This window comes from Pelmatolapia mariae, linkage group LG10_11 (genome assembly GCF_036321145.2).
Source record: "Pelmatolapia mariae isolate MD_Pm_ZW linkage group LG10_11, Pm_UMD_F_2, whole genome shotgun sequence".
Taxonomy (NCBI): domain Eukaryota; kingdom Metazoa; phylum Chordata; class Actinopteri; order Cichliformes; family Cichlidae; genus Pelmatolapia; species Pelmatolapia mariae.
Genome location: NC_086236.1, coordinates 49,667,393 through 49,691,461, shown reverse-complemented (window position 1 = coordinate 49,691,461; position 24,069 = coordinate 49,667,393). Strand labels below are relative to the sequence as shown.

General features: G+C 42.8%; 1 protein-coding gene across 1 annotated transcript in view; it reads right to left on the bottom strand.

Moving 5' to 3' along the window:
* The window catches only part of znf407 (zinc finger protein 407), a 156,432-nt gene that overhangs the window by 85,548 nt on the left and 46,815 nt on the right, over window positions 1-24,069 (bottom strand). Inside the window, exon 5 of the mRNA XM_063488067.1 lies at window positions 770-844. Within this exon, the coding sequence (XP_063344137.1) occupies window positions 770-844 (75 nt within the window). The remainder of the gene's footprint in view (window positions 1-769; window positions 845-24,069) is intronic.

Here is a 24,069-nt window from a genome sequence, read left to right as displayed (position 1 = left end):
TTGTCAAAAGTATCAATTTGGTTGCGGAGTAATGAAAAAGTGGGTCTGTTTCTATTTTAGCGGCTTGCTTGACAGATTGAGAGGTGTTTAACGTCTCATTTTGACTTGTCAGGGTGGAGGAGGGGGGGCTTCACAACTTCATCTCCTCATCTTTCGTTTTCACACACACACACACACACGCAGACAGCAGGGCTCTGTTTCTGATAGACAGGGCCAAGCGGGAGACATTGCGCATACACAGAGACACACACTCGCGTGCACAGACAGAAATGGTAAAAGAAACATCATTCATCTCTAATTCAAGAGGGAGAGCAGAAAGTAAGATGAGGGAGAGAGCCAGATAAAGTTTGACAGAAGAAAGGGATGCAAGCAAGAGAGCGAGGAAGACAGAATGAGTGAAAGCCATTTAACTCATTAGGGAAAGGGAGGATCTCAAGTTATATTTAACTTGAAATTTAACTTGTGGGAAATTTTGTGCTTAAAAGCTTGCAGGCCTCCACCGGGGTTGTAGCAGTCATCCTCCACCATCTAGAATTAATTGCCTTCTGTATCGCTTACTTTCATTTCTCAAAAACACAGATGCTTGGAGAGCCAGGTAAAGAAATACTTTTTAAAAAGGTTTACTTCTTTATTTGCCGACAGGTTTTTATGCACAAAAGTTGGGAACACGCAGAAACCATTCTGCACGCGATCCAAATAATTATTTTTTCTACCAAACTGAAAGCTGAGCATGATGTGTGGAAAATTCTGTTGCATGTGTTTAATTTACCTCTCTTTACGCTGTCCAACTCCATGTTTTCCCAGCAGATGGGTGCTGAGGTGTTTCTTCATAACAAAGGCCCACCTGCAATACACGAAAAACACAATGCTATACTTTTAACAAAGGAGTTTTAATGAAATTTATGCCACTTTAAAAACACATTCGAACCAATCAGCATTCGTGGAAACCTTTATACACTCACTGGCAACTGTTCCAATTGCTCATTAATACAAACATCTAATCAGCCAATCGCATGCCGGTGACTCTGTGAATTTAGGCATACAGCTATGGTTGAGATGACCTGCTGAAACTGAGAACTGGGAAGAAAAGTGATTTAAGTGGCACGGTTGGTGGTGCCAGACGAGCCGATATTTCAGAAACTAATGATCCACTGGGATTTTCCCCACAAAACCATCTGAAGAGTTTACAGAGAATGGGTGCCACTTCTGTCACCCTGTTCTTTTCTTTGTTTTTATCATGTCTAGCTAGCTACTCCCTTATTCACAAGGGGTCACCACTGCAGGTAGCATGGCATAACAAAAAGGGAATTTTTCATTGCCTTTCCACGCAGAATCAAACCGACAGCTATACTTGTGGCTGTAGCTCAGGAGGTAGAACACGTCATCTACTGATCGGAAAGTTAGTGGTTCGATCCCTGGCTCCTCCAGTCTGCATGCCAAGTATCCTTGGGCAAGATACTAAGCCCAAGTTGCTCTCCGAGGCATCCACTGGAGTATGAATGTTAGTCAGGAAGCACTAAAAGGCTTAGAAGAAAGTGATTGGGTAAATGTGGCATGTTCTGTAGAGCACTTTGAGTTCTCCGGGAGAGTAGAAAAGCGCTATATAAGAATGAGTGTATAAAATAGTAGACTGTGCTAAGAAACCTTTTCAGAGCACTGACTCTGGTGTACTGAACTTAATAAAATAGAATTCTAGCAAACCTTGTTTTATGCATTTTCTGTTGTCAATGTTTAACTGTCAGTTTTAACATTAAAGGCTTTAGTACTATGTGTTGCCAGAGGCGCAACAAGTTTTAAATGTTCACAGTTCACATAGTATTCACTTTGAAATGTTATTTCTGATGTGCAGATTTAAACTAAACTACTGGGCCAATGTGAGGCCACTTACTACGTGTCTTCCCTGCTCTCTCTCTCTCCCTCCTTTCCCGTCTTCCTTCCACTGCCCTCTCTCATTAAAGGCTAAAAAACACCCTACTTTATGCACCACAGAAGTAAGACAGAAGTGTCCTAAAAATAATATCTCAACTGAAACATAATAACTTTGCCTTTGTTTTGGTAATCTATTTTTTTCCCTTTATTATGAGGGATTGTCTTTTGCTTGTCTTCTGTTTTCCAACTGTTTTAAATAACTGCAAGACAACATGAACCCATCTTTCTCTTACATATGTAGTTTTTGATAATAAACAGGTTTGGGTAAATAAGTACTGCTGTAGGTGAACTGTTCAAAATGCTGTACATAAATGTAAGGCACAAATGTGTACACATGTGCGAGGATTTATAAGCTTGTGTATCTGCAGTACTTGCAGTAGCACGCATACACCCTCAAACATACCAGGGTGCTGTCGTCTGACAGTGACCACAATGTCCTGACTTTGTGGAGCGCCCTGAGTTTACCGTGTCTCCAAAACAGAATCTGAAAACATAATGAACGGATGACAAGACTAACTACTCTGACATCCAAGCAGCTTCACCAGTGTTTTCATCCCCTGGCCTTTTCATTTAGCACCCATCACTTCCCATTACTGTGCAACTGAGAGACAATGACCACATCTGAGAGCTGAGGAAGGAGCTACATAAAAGAGGCAGCGGGAGTTGAACCAACAGTCATGTGGTCGGCACTGTCGCTGCACATGCTTGGTTCCCCCGTGTCTCGCTCCTCCCAATTTCTTTTTTCTTCATATGGATGTTTTCACTTTTCATTTCTTTGCAAGGACATCATTCTATTTTCTCTTCAGCTAGCCCGTTTGTACCTTTCTGAAGCTTTCAGTCTCTCATGAAGCAAAATCATAATTATTTCACTAATTATGTCACTACCCCACTCTACCCCAGCTCCTCCAACGTCTGGACACACACACACACACACACACACACACACAGCTATGTCCTCCATCCCATCATGGCCCCAGAGTCCCGTCCGTCATCAAGGCCCCCGAGGCCGACTCTAACTAACACTACCACATAAATATTCAAACATGTTCCACTGTTTTGCCTCGTTATCATCACTCAAGATTTTCTCAATCCGCTCTAACTCAATCCATCCATCCGTCCAGAATGCTGCCTTGGAGTTAAACTGGGAGCAAATGTATGACTAAATCCTGTATGCTCCAATCGGCGAGAATGGCAAGATCAAAATGCTGAGCCTCTCTGGCCCACTGGAAGCGCCTCTGACTGACACGATCATCTATAAATAAACAAACAGCATAATTAAGACATTTCTGAGAGGGTGGGTGAGTGGGGGGGTTAAAAGAATTAATCAATACATTTGAGAGAATAGCACGGCCTTGGAACACTTCACGCGTGCTTGTTTAAGTCGTCGTGTTTAGACGAGGAGAAAAAAAGAGCTTGCAAACATTTCTGTTAATTATGTATTACAGCTGTCCTTCATAAACCTAATTACAGAGTGCTGAAAGGCAACAGGGGCAATTTGCATATGCGCATGAAAGACAAGACATATGCAAAATATGATTTTAATTAGCATTCTTTGATAGCAAGGGGTACAAATTAAACTGGCATGTTGAGAGATTCTCATCTCACCCCTTTTTTTACTGGATTATTCTCAGAGTGGCACGAGTGCAAGACGGTTAATGCCCTGTGGAGGCACCTGGCACAGGCTGCGCGCACGCACACACACACACACACACACACACACACACATAAATGGATCTTAAGATGCATAAATGTGCAGTAAGCACACATGCAAACCTAAATAACCATACACAAATGGAAAATTCCAAAGACACAAACTTACAAAATCGCAATTAGCTGTTCACCATGTGATTATCTAATACACATAAATGGCTCTGATAAGGAAGCAGGGAACAAACACACATATATGCACAAATAGTGATACAAAAACAGACAAATAGCAATCCTTGCTCACAAAAAGACACCACGAGTCCCCAATTTCTCATGCATACACACGCACACACTTTTACACACAGAAAGATCCCATATCTAAATGTTAAAGGGGCAAATCCATTTGTTTAAGGCAGTCTGTAATCAGCCCCCTGCCCCTGGTGTGTGTGCATCCTCTGCCATCCAGGTCAAGGCCTCAGCTTGTCGTCCTGCTGCCTTGGGCTGCATCATCAGCCCAAGCCATCAGCCTTGATGGTTATTGTAACAAAGGGATACTTTAACATGCCATTCATCCATATCAATTCTCTTCCCCCCATGAATTGAACTAATAAGGCTGTGCCTCTGCCCTCCAGGGAGGCTCATAATATCCATTGCAGATATGAAAAAAGAAAAAAAAAAGAAAAAGAAAAACCGAGGCGCTGGTGTTTCACGTTCGACTTTCCCTTCAGACTAATCGGCGCGCCACAGCTCGTTAGGTCCGTGACGTGCCAAAGCTTTACCGATAAGCAGGGGAGACACGGCTCAATTACCCACAGTTACAATCTTTCTCTTTTTCTTCCCTCCCGCTGCCTGACGATGAAGAGATAACATGTCAATATTTGATACAAACAACTTCATTTGCCTAATGGCGTTCCTGGATAGGCCCATCTAAAGGTCTAGAAGGGATGGGAGATCTAAGAAAAGGCCTCAAGCAAATCTCCGCTTAGACGTACCGTGGCCACCCGCCCCCAAATCACACAGTCCTGTTTCCAACAGCTGTACGCGAGGCATTGTGGGTTGGAGCCAGATTGGACAGAGGACAGTTTTCCAACTTTTTCTTGAGTTGCTTTCAACTTGTTTCATTAGGTCTTGACAGTGACACTTGACTGTCAAGGACCCACGTGAGTATTTATGATCTTTCTATTAATAGAGAGGCAATGCAAGGGAAGTGAACCAGTGCTCATAGTGGCAGTAATGGACAGCTGTTAAGTCAGAAATAACTTCAAATTCAATGTCAAACAGAAACTAGTGTCAACAAATAATCAGACAAGTCTGCAGAAACACTGACGTGACTGCATTCAAGTTATATCGCTAAGCTCATGCACTGTTACTACGTGTGAGTCAAAAAAAGTGAAGACAGAATCTGTTTTCTAAGTCAGAGTTTTCTCCAAAACATTTTAATGAACAACAGGAAGATGCTTGAGCATCCAGGTTGTTGCCTGCTGTGCATGGCAACAACAGAACGCAACATGGGAAAAGCTATGAGGTGAAAAATGAAGCTGAAGTCAAACAAAGACGTGTACTTTACTTGGTTAGAAGGTAACTGAAAAGCCATTACGAGAGCTACCAGATGTAGGAACTGCTCAACCCTCACTGGGCGAAACCACCGAAAACCTCGGCAAGGAAGAGCAGTTCCATCGGGGAAAAGACGAAACGGGAGGTAGGGTTGAACTCTGAAGTTATGGCACTATGGTTCAGCTCACACACACACACACACACACAGGCTCTGCAGTGGTCCGCTGGGCCCCAAAGAAATGAGTGTGTGCGGGCTCATCCAGCCTCCTGTGCCAGTCCTAATGATGGCCTCCACCTGCTGCTTTAATGTCACAGCTGGATCGCCCTCCATCCTTCACTGACTCTGACTGCCATCAGCAGCAGGTAGCTCCCCTCTGCACACTCCTCCCTCCATCTCAGCTTCCTTTATCTCCCTTCACTTCCATCTTCAGTTTCTCCTTTTCAATACATCCTCATACCTCCACACTCCAACAGCGTAATGCTTGATTCATACTACTTCTATACCCTATGCCATAACCTAACAGCATGGCCTACAGAGTAATCTGACATGCACCTTCCTAAAAATGTAGCTACACGTCGCATTGACACAAACCACAATAACTGCGATACGTCTGCATGTAAAAACAGTATATTCATGAGTAAAAAGACATTACCGCCATGAAACAAAATGTAATAGTAGCAGCTGTATGTTCCATCGGACACATAAGGCATTTTTGGTTTTCATAGTATAGACTCAATTCTTTCTGATGGCTGGTCTTCCTGCATTTCATTATGAAATAACTATTGTTCAAGATTTATTAGATCCAAGTCCCACATGATCAGCTGAGTTTCACCTGTGATGGCAGATCACTGCAGACACACTAAACACAAATGGCATCACACAGAACTATGCATGTGTTTAATGTACAACATCACTGCAGTTAATGACAATGCTCCATATGGAGCAGACATGCTGCACAAACTAAACACTATTAGTTCAAGGATGCTACAAGCACATGCTATGCTTATAACCAAATAGGAAGATCCATAGGAGTTAAAAAAAAATCCCACTATGCCACAACTAATTCACTCTTCAGAGTAAACACAATGTGCTTTTTCCTTGTTTATTTTATTTATTTTTTTATGAAGCCATCCCGGAGAAGCGGAAAACCTGGAGGTAAGTTGACATGTCTAATCTGCGAAGCTTTGACAGGCAGGTGAACTGACAGAAGAACAGAAACCAACACTTGGCTGACAGCAACCCTGGAGCGCCGAGACAGCTGCCGACATGTCAGACAGACAGATAAACAGACAGGAACCAGAAGTCGGAAGATAAGACATTTATTGACAGAGAGAGCGACTTGCTTTTCTGACACAGAGACAGACAGGCAAGCATCAAGAATAAGGACTCAGAAAGGAGGGATTCTGCTGAGTTTACAGGCTGAGTTTAATGGATGTTCCGCAAGTAAGCCCATAGCGGTAGATGGGGGAGAACTAAATGTGATGTCAAATTTTGCAGATGTGGAGATAGATGGTGATAGAAGGGTGGAAAAAGAAAAGCCACAGGAGGGAAAGAAGGGAAATAAAGGAATATGAGAAATCATGATGGAGTATCTGGATAAGTCGGAGTGAACGTGAACTAAGGTGAGAATCAAAGGCAAATGCAGTTTGCGGTGTTGTCGCTCTGTTTGACAGAAGCGAGAGGCGACTTCACATCAATATTGCTCGGGCTTATAGGAGATGCACTTATGGAAATGTCCCATAACGTAACAGATATTAGGGAGCGAAAAAATAAACAAATAAAGCATCCAGACTGATTTTGTGTTTTTGAGCTAAAGCAAGCACTTGATCTATTCTAAGATGATCCCGATAAAAATAAAAGAGAGGCAAAGCGTTTCTCTGACGACAGATCAACGTCGGGGCTCTCACTGAAACAGACACCTCTCACTTGTGACGCCGCCGCTCGTGTGTGCGCACAGGCCCGCGCGCGTCCTCTAGTTTTAGAGGGAGGTACATAAAAAGCTCACTTCGCCTCTCCAAAGGGGTTTTTTTTGGATCATCTGCTGAGGCAGGTGATGGGGCTTGACGGATTGATTGAGGAGAAGTTCTCATCGACAGTGGCAGCGCCCCATAGAGTTCCCAGCTCCAGTGCACACTGTTCCATTAAAGGATCATTTAGAGGGAGAGCAAGTTCCACCTGCATTTATGCAGAGCACACGCTAATGTGAGATGAAACAGACATTTTCAAGCTACAGGAAGGGAGAGAGAAAGTGCAGGGGGAAAAAAAAAAATTATAATAATGAAAAATAAAAATTCAGTCCCTTCCCAACAGCGCATTTCCATCTTCAAGAGAACGGCGATTGATGAAGTAATCTATTATTGATATCATCATCGCTTTGCGCCGATGGCAGTTTCGGCGTTAACAGAGCCCCCAGCTCTGAGCGTCATAGCACTGTTTGCATATTATGCTACTCAGCTTCATTATATTTTCTAATTAACTCCTTTAATTTGGGATTTAAATCCTGAGCGAGAGAAGAAACTTGAAAATGCTGAACAAGAAAGAATAATGCCGTATTCGGCGTCGAGATGAAAAGTGAGATGGAAAAGAAAAGAACAAGGTACAGGACAACTTGGAGCAGTTTTCAAAACAGATTTCTAAAAGCTTGGCATAGCATGTGTGGCATCAGCACAAATATGATTCACTTTTATGGATTAAACAAAAGCGCCGAGCACTATCCGCTACGAAGACAGAACATGTCCTGAGACACATTTTAAATGAAATACATTACATACTAAAATTACGCTGTGCTGGGAGGAGGTGAAAAAGTCTCATTTTACACAACAAAACAAAATGAATCAAAAAACGCCGGTTGTTAAAGGCTGTTAGCTTCTGTTGCTAATGCATCTTTCTCTCCTTCCTTCCCTTCCTCTCTGCAGTGCAGTTAAAGATATGAAAAATATATGTGCTTTTATTCCCCCCCCCTCCTTCTCTCTCTTTTCCACTGCGCCGTGTTAAATCATTAAAGAGAAGTCCTGCTCATTATCTCTCTAAACAAAACTTCTCTTAAACCAAATAAATCACCGTTGCGCTGCGCAGCTAACAGCCGTGAAGGGATAAATTACAAAGCGCCTCACTGGCAGCACTGGTATTTTAAAAAGCTTGCTGCACAATTTCTATGATGTGCAGTAATTTGTAATGCAGGTTTCCTTATGTTTATATGGTCTCTTCAGGTGTGTGTGTGCGCGCGCGTGTGTGGTGTATGCTGGGGAAGAGGTGAAGGGTGGGGAGTGAAATAAGAGTCTGTTTGTGTTTCTTCAATATTAAGCCCGCTTTGGCACAGAATCTAGCACTAAGCAAAATTACTTTACAACCCTGAATATATTTTTATAAAGTAGATAATACTGCTAAGACAGCAAAAAGACATCACACGGGATAAGATTCTAAACGCCAGTGCTAAAACTTTATGTTTGGACCGAAAGACAGAACGGCAGTTAACATGGATACAATTAAAGGACATAATGAAAGAATTCATGTAACAGGCTCTTAAAGGCAACATGTGTTATTTGAAGACTGGCACAATGGTATTATATATACACGAGTGTGACTGACTGAAGGAAAAAGATGAAATATAAACTGTCTCTTTAGTCCGAGAGCCTTCTATATGATTGCAGATGATCGCGTTACATTTATAATCAGCCAGATCGTGTGACCACTGCCATTAAGACTAGCTTCATTATAAACAGGAAAACACCCCAGCAGGGTCGCAGCTTCTGTTAAACCGTGTAATTGAGGGAAGAGACACCAGCCACCCCCTTTCACCTCTGCAACCCTCTGGACTCCTTCATGAACCAAGAACTGTGATGAGCCCCTCCCGACCTCTCTCTGGGCCCCCAGTGGGCACATTACGCTGAAGATAACAGGGTTGCACTAGGGTCCATTTACAACAGCGAGCCTCCCCTGTGCCTCCTGGGGATGAGAACCAATAGCAGCCCCAGTATCACGCCCCCGCACCCACAACAATGAAATTAAAAAAAAAAAAAGCTCAAACATGATTTATTCAGTCTGTTTGCTTATACACTCCATCTGCGCGTCCTCTGAGAACAAATTAAATGTACAAAAAAGAGGATGAAGAAACAATGGTTTAATATGAAAAGAAGGAAATGCACTGAAATCCCGATGCTAAAGGTCCAGAATAATAACTTTATTTGTGACACACGCTTACACTGTATTAGCAGAAATGCAAGACAAATGTTAACAAACCGCAAAAACCAGACCAAACTACTGCTCCTAAAAAAAAAAATTAAATAAAAAAAAGGATGCAAAAGAAGTTTAAGTAAATCAAAGAACACCTGGGGACCATGTTAACCCCTGAGCAATTGCCGGAGAGAGGGAGGGCTGAAGGTGCTGAAAACTGAAAAGATGCACAGAAGACAGCCTTTAATTTCGACTGCTGTTGTTTCTGGCGAGTGGTCTCGCACATTAAAAAGAACTGAAGCAACATGACAAGTGAGAGTTGTGTTTCTCTCACTATAGTTTTGCTAAAGCAGACAATCCATAAAACATAAGGCCTCTGTATTGACGTTTTTCCTCAGCCGGCTGAGTGAAGGGCGTAGCTGGGATGTCAGGACTGTCTGTCGGCCAGCTACCACTCTCATTATCCTCGCGCCTCTGTGAAGGGCAGCTAAGGTCACACTCCAGAGGAGCAAAATAAACCGCTCTGGTACTAATCTAATATTCAGCGATCCTATCAAAGAATGACTTATTAGGCTCAAAGAACTGGAACTGTTGATGGAGAGGAAAGATTTCTCAAAGTGGAAGTTCACACTTTTTTTCTTTCTCTGAGTAAGGAAAGTTGAAATGTAAAATGTGACACCTGTCATCTCTGGGTGGCAGAATTAAAAAGTACTTTCTCTAACCTGGAAGTGAGTGAATATTTCCTTAGAGGTTCAGTGGGGTGTCAGTGCTCTCAAATGGTATAAAAACAATGGACTTTCTGGAGATTGAGCGAGAGTGCAGCTTAGGAATTTACACAATGCACCGTTCAAGTGTTATTATAGATGCTGCTGCCTCCTACTCAAAGCTAGCGCACTTCTACACCTCTCAGAAAGTATGCATGCACGCGCGCGCACACACACACACACGCACACACACACAAAGGATGTCTTTGTTTGGCTGTTGCCGCCGTTGTCTTGACACCTACCATCTGCCGCCCCAGCAACAGAGAAGAGTGAAGAGATGAGTTTCTCTCTGGAAACTTGCCCTCCACCTCCCAAACCCCACCTCCCCCCCCACCCGACAAAAAACACCCTGCAAGGTTTCACTCAAACGAGTGCCGGCCTCCCTCCCACTGCCAACACTTTCTGATGCTCCACAGGTTGAATCGCTGCTCAATAAACAGCCAATTCCCACCTTTTCTAATGCCTTGCCTAATGAAGTTTATGCTGCAATGGATACAATGGTAAATAAGCCACAAACAACACCACCACCAACACCACTCAAGAGCAAAGAAAGCCTTTGTGAAAACTCCCAGGTTCCCACTCAGCCATTTAATAAAACCTTGTCTCATTGAAGTGTGTGTACAAGCGTGTGGGAAGCGAGTGGGGTAAATTGGGACGAGCCTCCTCAGTCACCATCTACAGACGCGAGATGTATCAAAGAGAGCGGGCGCTCAAAAGTAAATGAATAAATAAATAAATAAGTAAATAAAGCACGCTATGCAGATGAGGGTGACGAAGCCTCCATCTCAGCCCATTCTGCGACGCGCTGGCCATTCATCACCTGCACATGCAAAGCGCCCGGCTCTGGTCCTTAGCATATTCGCATATTCTAATGAAGTCTCACATGCAAATGAGGACGACCTTTTCCTTTTGGCTTTTTCCTTTTTTTCCTCCTCTCTGATTCTTTTTTTTTTTATATTTTTTTTTTTATTTTTTACAACTTTACATTAAGACGAGGGGAGTGAAGAGTGCTGGCTGTAATGGCTATTAGAGCGACAGGCTGAGTACGTGACGTTGTGATCTAAACTCAGCAACGCTGTAATTAGGCTAATCTATTACCAGACGGCGCCTGTCAGGAGATCTTTATGGCAAAGGACAGACTTGTCAGGCACTTTATTTATTAAAACTGGCTCTGGATTTTCTAAAGAGCTGGTCAGTTAGTCCCACAGAAAAAAAAGAAAGTACCCACACATTGACATGGGCTCAGACACAGATAACAGCAGCACCCATGGGACCTTACTGCTGCCCCTGGACCTTTGAGGTGCTACATGCTGTGCAAACTAATATCGACTAGGTGTGTCCAGCCTTGTATCTGTACAGACTGACATCAGCTTCAACTTGCATATTAAATATCATCCATTTAGGGTATTAAAAACCTAATAATGTGAGGTTGATTTTTCCTCCACGTGTATACACATTTTAAATTACTTGTTATTTTTTTATGTATTGGTTTTTTAACTACTGGCTTTAAAACCCCTATTGATGACAGTCCAACTGTCTGGCCACTTCCCTCTCTGGCTGTCACGAGTGACCAGCAGAGGGGAGGGGACACCAGCCGTCACCAGCCCTTCCTCTCTTCTGTCCACCGGGCAGGGTCTTGTGCTGTCGGCGGGGAGGCGGGAGAAAGTTATGCCTCCTTACTGTGACTTTGAACTTTCTGAGATGAGGCATAAATATTGAAATATTGAAATGAAAGATGCGGTGGGGCACAGAGGAGGTGGGAGGGGGAGAAGAAGGAAGGGGGGGGCGCGGCGGGGGGGGGGGGGGGGGGGGGGAATAGACGGATTGTGGGGGAGAAGAGACAGGAGGCCCACTGAGAGAAAAGACAAGGCCCTCACCCTTCTGCCAGGCTGCATTCTAGCAGGCCGACAGTTATGGATAGGAAACATTACTGCTGCTGGTAATTAAAGCAAAAACTAATACTGTCTCTTGGATGAGGGGGTTTCACAGTGAGCATCCATTTGTCACTGCTGTACACTCGCCAAGGCCAGATTAAATCTCACACATATTTAGTCCTGCTGTGCACTGGGGTGCTATCTATCTATCTATCTATCTATCTATCTATCTATCTATCTCTCTCTCTGTCTGTCTTCTTTTTAACTAACATTGGGTGTCAAACTAAAAATCCTTCCATATTAAATATAATAATGTAGATTCTGAAAAGATTCCCACTTAATGAACCAGCTATTTACAAAAGAGTGATGCCTAAGGTAGCTCAAGAAACACACGTGCAATTGCATCAGCATGTTTCATTTGTTTTCAACATTCAGTCTACCGTCACTGCAAAGAAATGCTACACTGGTGAATCAATGAAATGCACTGGCATGGCTCTTTGACTGCGCCACTTTACTTCCCTGAAGTATGGCATGTGTAATCTCTTTGCCAGCATTAAGGCTGTAAAACTGACAATTATTTAGATCCCTGGCTCAGAAGAAATTAAAGGTTCAGACTTTCATGACGTGATCCATCGGTAACGAGTTGCAACACAATTCTGAGCAAACAGTCAAAAGTCTGAATAGCGTGCCCTGTTTCTCTGTTACACTGTGCAGAGCCATCCAACGAGCCAGACGGGATCTGTGGTCTATCTATCTATATCTGGTCTAAAAGCCAGACAAATTGTATGTGGATAGAAAAATAAAAGTTTATGTTTAAGATATTGGTTTCCATCTTCAGGGCTTGTTTTGCAGAGTCTGGATCACATTATAAACTGTGAGAGACGACAGATGATTTGCCCTCCCCGTAGAGGTGGCTGAAGGTGAAAGCCAAGAGAATCGTATCAATTCAAAGATCTTAGTATCAGCTTTCAGAACACATGTAGGTCAACTCCTACTAAAGAGTCCTCAGTGAGGCAGTTAGTGACTGACTGAGCGGCTGACTGCAGAGTGGCAGTGAAAAGGCCACTGGCTGCGAGGAGGGGGGGGGGGGGGGGGGGGGGGGGCTGTAGTGGAGTGGTGAGCAAAGACGAGGACAGGGGAGGAGGGGATGCCGTGTCACCAGACGGAGGGGATCGGTGACACTGAGCGTGTCACAGGGTGACGGCTGCACTCTGCTAGGACCAGCAGCCCCTCCAGCACTGTCAGAGGAACCAGCAGCTCCAGATACTGACACTAGCAGCCATACTGACAAGCCAAACATGACTCGTCTCCGCTCTCGCCACAGACGAGGCCTGACGGCACACAGAGATGAAATGAGAAGGAGGGACAGAGGGATGACTGAGGAGAGAGCAAATAAATACAAACTGAATCTGTGTATGTTGAAATAGGCAGACAATACATAGCGATGTATGGATGAAACAAACAAACAAACAAAAAAAATCAGAGAGCAAAGCCAGCTCAGCCTAGGTAAAAACACATTAGAAAGAATGCAGTCCACAACCAATGACTTTGAGCTGACTGGCTGAATTCATGCCAGCCTGTTTTAACCCGACAGGGACCAATCAATGGTCTTCACTTTGTTTTCTATTCAACAGTGTCAAATTATTACCTCCCCTTTGTCCTCTGAACGAAACTATTCTTTTGCCAGCTTGCAGAAGTGCTTACTCAATTTTCTTTGATTAGTAAAAACCTAACAAGAGGTCTTTGCTGTGTTCAAATGTAAACTAACAGTTGTGCACAAAAGAAGGCGTGGCCAAATTATCTATAGATTACATTAAACTGAACCAAATGAATATGAAAACACTTTGTATTACCCATTACCACAGTAAATGGCACATTGTTTCATTCCCCTGTAGCCCTTACACAGATGTTACAAATGAAGAGATTATAGCAGCAGGTTACCACAGACTCGAATCAACACCAAAGGTTAGGTTTAGTTGTACCATCTAAGCTTCTTTTTCATGATTTCATATTTTAGTTGATCTCAATAATAAGAAAAGGGACTGGAAGGGAAAAAAACAACACACTGAAAGGTGGGAGAAAAGAAGGATGACAATGATAACATAGAGATGAAAATATGATGATTTGAGGGGGAAACCATGAAGGGCGGGAAGGGAGGTAATGCCAAAAGGGGAGAGGGCAGAAAACAGAAAGAAGAGAGAAAGAGGGAGTCGATGTAGAGGACTCAGACAGAGGAAGAGAGAGAGAGTGCGCAGCAGCGAGAATGATCGCTGTTGATCTTCACGATAAGCGCTCCCGACAACTTGTGACCAAAGTGGCGCTTCGACACTAATCGGCCGTGAAGGCTGACCTGCAGCGAGGCAGCGCAGTTCAGATCGCATAGGGCCAGCGCTGCGGTTCAGACAAGATGGACCCAGACAGGAGACATCCAGGCATCAAAACTCACTGAGAAATTGCGACATGGCTTCAGTGCACTGTGAGAAGAACATAAGAGGAGGAGGAAAAAAACTAAAACTAAAAAAAAAACCTAAAAAAAAAAAAAAAGCGAGCAGTGATACTGGTTGCTCTTGGCAGTCGAAGCAGACTTATGTGGCTTAAGATGAAAGAGAAGGACACAGCCAAAGGAGAGTGGAGTGAGGGAGTGAAGGGAAGTGTCTAGGGGAGGGGAGGAGGAAAAATATGAGGCGAGTGGAGGGAAAAAAAAAAATATCACAAAGATCAATTTTATTGACAGTTATCTGTGAGCCGGACTGTGCTGAACTGCAGAATAACCTTGAACTGTTAGTGTCCAAACCTCTGCAAGACATAAAGAGTGTGGGAACACATACCAACAGGTCTGGTTACTCTCTTGAGCAAAAAGTAAACAGGTCAAAAGATATAGCTGGTGAATTAAACACATGGCATGCTGAATGGACTGCATGCACAGAGCTTTGGCCAATTCATTATAGCAGCGCCGCTGAGATGAACCACAAGATACAACCCCCACCCAAAAAAACCCCAGCTGGGCCTCTGTGATCCCACCAAAGTGGGATCACATGCGTAGCAGTTGTGGGACATTTTTTCAAGCTGTTGCCAGTTTGTTGCCTTTCCTTTGCCTTTGGTTTGGCGACTGATATTTAAGGACATCGCCTTGGGCTCTGGTTGTATGTGATGAAAAGTCAAACATCAGTATCAGCCACTGTCGGCCTTGCTGACTGACATCAGCATACTGGCACACAGGGTGGCATTTACAGGGGTTGATTTGTCTTTTTCTTAAGTTAATTTTACACAATTTTATTGCCAGCAAATTCATTGTGCAGTGACATAAATGTTCAAATAAATATTTACAGTAATATCTGTGTTACCCATACACAGTATTGCCCAAATGTTGTTGTAACATCAAGTGTAACCCCTAAAATCGACCAATATAAAAAATGCTGCCATGAAAAATTAAACTTTAAAAGGCTGTCTAGATGATCCAAGTATATTCTCATACAGTGATATTTTTCCCTTCATCTCTTTCTGCTAATATGCTGTCAATAACCTGCTTATGACCCTGTAAAGGACAGGCTGAATAGCTTTAGCTCTAGAAAACCGTTCAGTCCATCACCCAGTCAGTCAGGGCTCTAATTTCCCAGAAAATGCCGAAGTCAATTCCATACTGCTTTTTCCCCACACATGCAGGCCTTCTGCAGACATAACATACATTCCTAGATAAATATTTTTACTTTCAGTCGGAGCAGGTTGTTCTCAGTTGCCAAGACGCTGCCGCCACGACAGTCAGGGTGGACGAAACATGAAGGTCTTTAATAAGTAGGAAACATGCTGTTTGTTCAGTCGTTAATGACCACTGGCTCCCTCTTAAGGCACCGCATGCACCAAAAAAAAAAAAAATGTGTGCACTGTGCAAAAAAACATAGGATTTAATCATATCTGGCACCATAAATCATGTGTGTCTGTGTCCCTTTAGGACAATTTACAGCAAGTGAACACGAACTAGGTGAAGAGTGGGGGCGGTGGTGGAGAATGTCTGAGTAAGACAGAGATGTACCCACATGTTTGTCGATATTTAGCGCATCTTTCTAGAGAGGACACGCGGTTCTGCCAAATATGTGAGCTGCCGGGGCTGATCGCAGGAATAGACTGACTGATGAACGGGTCACAAACCAACGGGAAGCACAGCTCCAAACGACGTCACCGACAAAACAAAACGCGGCTCTACGCCCCTTTTCTGTCTGATAATATGCCAATAGATTCAATAAGGGCAGCAAAGTTCAACCTAACCACCAGGACGCAAGTGAGGTTGTCAGCCAGAGTATTCTTCACATTTTTGTTATTTATTTATTTTTATTTAGTTCTTTATTTTTTTGCATGAGCGCACACACAGACACTCATATTTACGCAGACACACACAGTTTGGTTAAATCTGAGACAGAGGCAGGGATTCTAGAAATATTCCCTTATTGATCTGTTGTGGGAAGATGCTATCTCTTTACATGAGAAGCAGACCGCTGGAGCCAGTACACACACACAGACACACACACTAACACACACACGCACACACAAAATCATGTACAGACATATATAAATAGCATTCCTACAAACACATGGCACAATGAGTGTATCCTATCATCTACAAGAAACACAAACACAATACATTTACACACGCATAAACCAAAGCTACCCACAAACTACACTCACACACACACTTTACACACATGCCCACAGAAATAAAGCTTACAATGTAAAAAACAGTAGTCTCAAGACACAAATACCACTCCGTGCAATTACAAACCGGCCCAAAAACTGTTTACTTATTCATTGATGAAGTTAATTGCTCGTTAAAATTGCACATGAATTGTTTTTGCACAAACTGCGTAAACATTTCATGTTGTGTCTGAAGCAAGGAAAGTTTGTGAGGAATGGAAAGCAATATCTGGAGAAATTTCTTTTAAAAAAAATAAAAAAATCACGGCCTTCTTAACACATGTGCACATCTTCAATTCTTCCCCAACACAAATTGCTTATATTTATGCTGAAAAAATTAGTAGGACCAGTAGACTTTTTTCCTCCAAAAACAACACAGCAAAAAAAACAAAAAAAACAAAAAAAAACAGTCTGGGAGATATGTGGCACAGTACACGCTATTAGTTCTGACTGCTCGAGCTTCCCATTCCTGTACTTACAGTATACCGCAAATAGGACCATCACTTTTCATTACCTGCTGTTTCCAGCAGAGCTTCACTCTATCATTGCCACGGCATGCTAATGTAAAGCAGGCTACTGTCATGTAAATTAAACTGTTTGTTTTGTTTGCCTTCCCTCCTTCGGCTGATTGTCAGAGCGACTTGCCAGGAGCAGCAGGTGTGTTTGTTTGTTTGTGTAGGAGTGCACCGGTGTGCCGGGTTTCGCTGTTTGTGTGCTGCTGCTGCTGCTTTATGCACACAGGCTCCGGCTGCACAGCAACAAGTGAGCTCTGAATGTGCGAGTGTGGCCTGTGTGTATGGAAGTTACGAAATCTGAAACACACACACACACAAAAAGACACACAACACCCCCCCCCCCCCCCCCTTAGTCAACCAGATGTGCTCCTGACCCTGAGCTCAGCCACTGAAATGCAAAGTTGCATGCCTGCTTGGCACCCCCCACCCTCACCCCTCCCCTCCGGCGCAGGTACAACCAACTGTCACAAACAATGGGGGGAATATGCATACCGTGGGATAGGGTTTGCTACAACATGCTCTCAATGTAAATCATATTTCAGAGGTTTCCAAGAGACAAGCCAGTCAGCCACCTAGTCAGCCAGCCGGCGCTCTGCTGTATCTGCAACGCCACAGGGTAATTGACAGTGCATGTAACAGGAAAAAAAGGGAAAAAAAGCCAAGCAACCCTGTTTACACCACTGCCTTAAAATATGGAAACTTGTCCCCTGTTCATTTGTAGACACAGTGAAATATCAAATGGCACTAGAGAAAAATAAGAAGCCTTCATGATTCCTCATTATGAGACAGATGACAATGACTCCTGTCTTTCCTGCCTGTAATTAGACAGGGCTTTTTTTTGTTGTTGGGTTTTTTTTCTCCAAACGTCAACTGGCATGTGTTAACTAGATAAACAACTCTTCAACATCTGTAAGGACTGTCGTAGGAAGATGCGGTTTCTCCCTCTCGAAACAGAATCGGTCGACGGCTTTCAAACAGACTCACTGTGGCTGCAAGGGCGGTATGATAACTAAAGACTTATTTACACCTAGTTGCTACACAAGTGGTTGCCGAGCCTAGAGGGATTTCTCATTTCTCAGCAGTTGTTGAGAGGGAGGTCTCTCACCGGCTCTTTAACTGGACTCAAAACTGTGATTTAGCCAGAGATGGTAATGGCTCAAGAAAACAACTGCACCTGTTCATGGCATTTGTTGATACTTTAACATGGCTTCATCGGTCTTTAGCTATTAACTATGTACAGGGTGGGCCATTTATATGGATACACCGTAATAACATGGGAATGGTTGGTGATATTAAAGTCCTGTTTGTGGCACATTAGTATATGTGAGGGGGCAAACTCCTCAAGATGGGTGGTGACCAATGTTCCCTCTAATTTTTCATGTGTCTGAGCGAACACACAAACTCTCTGAGCGATCTCGTGGACCACTGTGAGCGACATCAGACGTGTGCACTGTGGTCACGCCAGCGTCGAATCCATCCAAGTTACATGGTTTATTAAAATAATAAAATTACAGCATTTACATTTATGTTAGACTACCTTTAATTAACTGCTTTAGCCCACTTACAATGAAAATTTTTTAAAAAATCTTGTTCATGACCTGTGTAGTATGTTAACACTATTGGAAGTAAAAAATAACTTGAACTCCAATTTTGAAAACACAACTTTCTTTTCTTTTCTTTTTAAAAAAAAAAATAAAACTCTGACTTGTATTATGAGTCTGTGGTCTGTGAGAGAGTCCTGTAACTCTCTATCTGCCAAATTCAGTATATAATGACCAATGTTGGGCAATTAATTATATAGTTACTTCTTCAAAAAAGTTACTGAGCTTTGCAAACAACACAGTTTTTGCAGCTGTTTACCTAAAAATGCAGCCAAGGCGGTTTTTTAAACAAACATTTCAAACTATTTAGAGAACAATCAGCTGTTCTGCATCAAATCTGATGCCACACAAATTATTTGTGCCACTCCAAAAAATAATTTCTGTCCACTACTAGATAAAGGAGAACAACAGCCTGATACCTGCAGGCCTGACAACAGGAGATGTATCACTCCTGTAACACCTGTAACATTCAGCAGTCGCCTCATTGTTCTGACACACACAACAAAACCATTGACTACACTACACACTAACTACACAAGATTTGCGCTAAACGTCTCAAATCTCTCACATCTCAAAACACCGCCGTCACTCCTAAAACTTCCTTCCGTTTCTTAACAACTAAATGCCATGTTTTGATTGGTCGACATGGTACATTTTTTGACCAATGGGAAAGGGCGGGGTGTTTTGGTTTCGTCTTTGCTCTGGTTTTACGTGGCCTATCAACACAATTTAAAAACTGGTATAAAGTCCACACTTTTTCCGTCAATTGTTCCGTCTGTCCTGCTCACATCTCCAATGGTTGTACACGTTGTCATTAACGTGGCTTCACTCCACATCAGCCACGCCACTTTGCTAGCTAAAACACCGGTGTCGGCACATATTTACTTTAATTTCAATTCAGGTTAGATTTTTTTTTGTGTGCGCAACGCAGATTTTCTGTGCGCAGAGACCGTGCCAACAGTGCGCAATTGCGCACGTGCGCAGCTTAGAGGAAACATTGGTGGTGACCATGGTGGCCATTTAGAAGTCGGCCATCTTGGATACAACTTTTGTTTTTTCAATAGGAAGAGGGCCACGTGACACATCAAACTTATTGGTAATGTCACAAGAAAAACAATGGTGTGCTTGGTTTCAATGTAACTTTATTCTTTCATGAGTTATTTACAAGTTTCTCTTTGTTCACAGCCATTGACATGTCGAAGAGGTTAGAACGTGAGGAGCGCATCGAAATTGTCTTGATATCTGGTGAACGCAGTAACCGGGTCATTGCAGCAGATTTCAATGCAAGACACCCTACGAGACCACCCATCTCCCACGCTACAGTTAGCAAACTGCTTGCTAAGTTTCGTGAAACTGGTTCAGTGTTGGAGTCCCAAAATGTGGACGCAAGAAAACTGTCACTAATGAAGAAACATCAGTGGCTGTCCTAGCTTCATTCAGCAAGAGCCCACAGCGTAGCACTCACCGCATGTCACTGGAGAGTGGCATTAGTCGAACATCCCTTCGGCGGATATTAGCTGCTCACAAATGGCACCCTTACAAACTCCAGCTACTGCAGCATCTCAACGAGGCTGACCCAGATCGGCACACAGAATTTGCAGAATGGGCAAAACAAAAATTGGAACAGGACCCTCAGTTCACGCAGAAGATTTTGTTCAGTGATGAGGCAAACTTTTATGTGAATGGTGAAGTTAACAAACACAACCACCGCTATTGGTCTGACACTAACCCACATTGGATGGATCCCTCCAAGACTGTTGGAACAACAAAAGTGATGGTTTGGTGTGGTATATGGAGTACGATAGTGGGTCCATTCTTCATCAATGGAAACCTCAAGGCCACTGGATATTTGAAATTGCAACATGATGATGTGTTTCCCTCTTTATGCACTGAAGCTGGCACGTTCCCTGAGTTTTTTCAGCAAGATGGTGCACCACCACATTATGGGTGCCAGGTCCGAGCATTCCTAGATGAACAGTTTCCTGGAAAGTGGATTGGTCGTCGTGGGCCAGTTGAATGGCCCCCAAGGTCTCCCGATCTGACCCCCTTAGACTTTTATGTTTGGGGTCATCTGAAGGCAATTGTCTATGGTGTGAAGATACGAGATGTGCAGCACCTGAAACTACAGATACTGGATGCCTGTGCTGGCATTTCTCCTGCCGTGTTGCTATCAGTGTGTGAAGAGTGGGAGAAGAGGGTTGCATTGACAATCCAACACAATGGGCAGCACATTGAACACATTTTATAAGTGGTCAGAAACTTGTAAATAACTCATGAAAGAATAAAGTTACATTGAAACCAAGCACACCATTGTTTTTCTTGTGACATTACCAATAAGTTTGATGTGTCACGTGGCCCTCTTCCTATTGAAAAAACAAAAGTTGTATCCAAGATGGCCGACTTCTAAATGGCCACCATGGTCACCACCCATCTTGAGGAGTTTGCCCCCTCACATATACTAATGTGCCACAAACAGGACTTTAATATCACCAACCATTCCCATGTTATTACGGTGTATCCATATAAATGGCCCACCCTGTAGATTCATTACATGAACACTTGTTCCATCTGGTAAGTGCAAAAGTTGTTCCAAATTATAAGTGTTTTCTTACGCATTGGTATTATAAATATAACATGAACAATCACATTAAAAAATTAGGCATATAAATTAACAAAAGAAAGTGGGAAAAAAGCAAATTAATTTAATTGCAAGAATTCAACCAATTTCCCCCAAAATGTTTATTCATCATTCACGTTTTTAGTTGCAGGTTTTTTAAAATCAAGTTAATCTTCATTTAGGGCAACACGGTGGTGTGGTGGCGAGCACTGCTGCCTCCCAGCAAGAAGGTTCTGGGTCAAATTCAGGATGAAGCATTGCTGTGTGGAGCTTGCATGATCTCCCCGTGTCTGCGTGGGTTCTCTGGTTAATCAGGCTTCCTCCCACAGTCCACAAACATGCGTGGTTTAGGTTAATTGGTAATTCTAATTTTGCCGTAGGTGTATGAGTATGAATGGTTGTCTGTCTCTCTGTGTTCCCTGGCTGTGAAAGACTGGCAAACTGTCCAGGGTGTACCCTGCCTCCTGCCCTATGACAGCTGGGATAGGCTCTAGCTTGAAGTCTAGAACTCACGGGCATCACCAAATGCTGTATTTCCTCCCTCGTTCTGCTAGGCATTTACTGCAGCCACTCTAAGTTGCTATTTCTTTGTGGGTCTTTCTTTCAGTCATGTATTTAATAGTCGACTAGGTGAGATGCTCTGTTAGGTTGAGATCAGGTGACTGACTTGGCGACTGAAGAATATCCCATGTCTTTGTTGCTTTAGCCCTGTACACTTCACAATTCATCCTGCTACCAGGATGAATTGTGATTAATAATGTGACTTCTATCAGAAGTCACATTATTAATCAGCACTACTGACCCAGTTCCACTGGCAAGCCACACATTCACATTGCTACAACATTGCCTCAATCATGTTTGACAGAAAGTGTGGTATGCTTCGGATCATGAGCTGTTTCCTTCTCCATAAAGAAACACCATCATTCTGGTGCAAGTTAACTTTGGTTTCATCTGTCCAAAGATTTGTTAGTTTTTTTCCTGAACTGTGCAAGCTCTTATAAATGTTTTCTGGCCAAGTCTAATCTGGTGTTCCTGTTCTTGAGTTTAACCAGTGGCTTCTGTCTTTACATTCATGATTGTAGACATGTACAATGACACCATTGCCTCCTTGAGCGTAATCTGGACTTCGTTAGATGTTGTGAATTTGCTTATCTTAAACACAGAAATAACTCTGTCATCATGCCCTTTAGTTCTGTGACATCTTGTTAATGTATCCTCTCCAAAAGCTTATGCTATAAGCTGGTAAGTTTATTTGGTTTGGGATTTTTCAGCCTACTGATGGCCTCCTTCATTTGTATTCACATCTCTTTGGGCCTCATATTGAGAGTTCTAGTGAAAATCCAGCAGCTTCAACACTTGTATTCAACTCCAGGGCTTTTATATTCTTAATTTGTCATGGAATAACCTTGTGGATATAAAAATGCCAAAACTTTATCATTTTATCCCATTAGTCAGTTCTGTTTTCTCATAATTAATTCATTTGTGCCTTGTTCTAAGAAAACAACCCTCATTCGGGACGTCACATTCACAAGAATGGGACAGACACACAAGCCGAAAAACTAAAGGCCTCTGGCCATAGCTGGCATGGAAAAATGTAAACACAAGGTAAGAGTAATCTCATTTACACAATGCAATTTAATCCATGTAAATCCAAGTAGCTGCTGAAGAGCTCTCACAGGTTTTAAGTGCTTTCAATGTCTCTGTTAAACAGCTTTATGAGAGTGGCGGAAAACAATCAGGGGAGAAATTCCATGGAAAGACTGTATTCCATTTCTTTTTCATGTAACTAACTTATGGCCTCACACACACACAGCAGTCACAGCCTGTGCCAGCTATGTCCACCAACAACAGGCCCTGTCTGTCAGAGAGCATTATTCGTCATGCCTTATCCCAGTGCTTTACTTTCTTAGTGCCCAAAACAAAACAACAGCATGCTATAGCAACGTCAACGTGATCCCGTGACACATCTGAAGCAACACAAACGCAGCCGAACTTAAAGTAAATCAGCCCTGCGTGATGAGTCGACCACGTCCGTCACTGTGAATCGCTCAGCTCTCCTCTAAAGCAAAGCAGATGCCATCAGAGCAGCACTGCGAAAAGGACACTTCATACCACAATGATAAAAACAACAGAGAGCCTTTTATATGAACAGAAAGTAATGTGTAATGGCTTTTTTATGATTACGGATCCAAACTGCTGTCTAGTGGATTACATACTGACAGCAGCTGTAAGACTGAAATGACCTTTCCACATGTAATGTCATGTAATGTCACCAGAACATTACACTCTGATGACACACCCTTTTGAATCTTGAGAGTGTGTACTCAGAAACACCGACAGAATGATGAACATGAAAAACAAAAATTCTGGTGTTATTGTCGCAAACACGAGGTCAGCTCTCCGTGTTAATGAGGAAAACACAGGTGTACATTCTTTGTGTGCTTACACATATCATACTTGAGTCACCTTCACAGACATCACCTTCCCCTTGCTTTCAAAAAATCTTTGTAAATCCTTGAAAACACGCCAGTGCGTAATTCTACACATAGCCAATGCATGTGTCAATAAAGACAAACATACACTGATAACAATAACAAAAAAAGGTGGATAAATGAGAATTGTGCATTAAACATAAAAAATATATTAACATTACCTGTTAACAAAAGATTCTTTTTAAAAACACTTTCAAACTGGTGATCCTAGCCTTT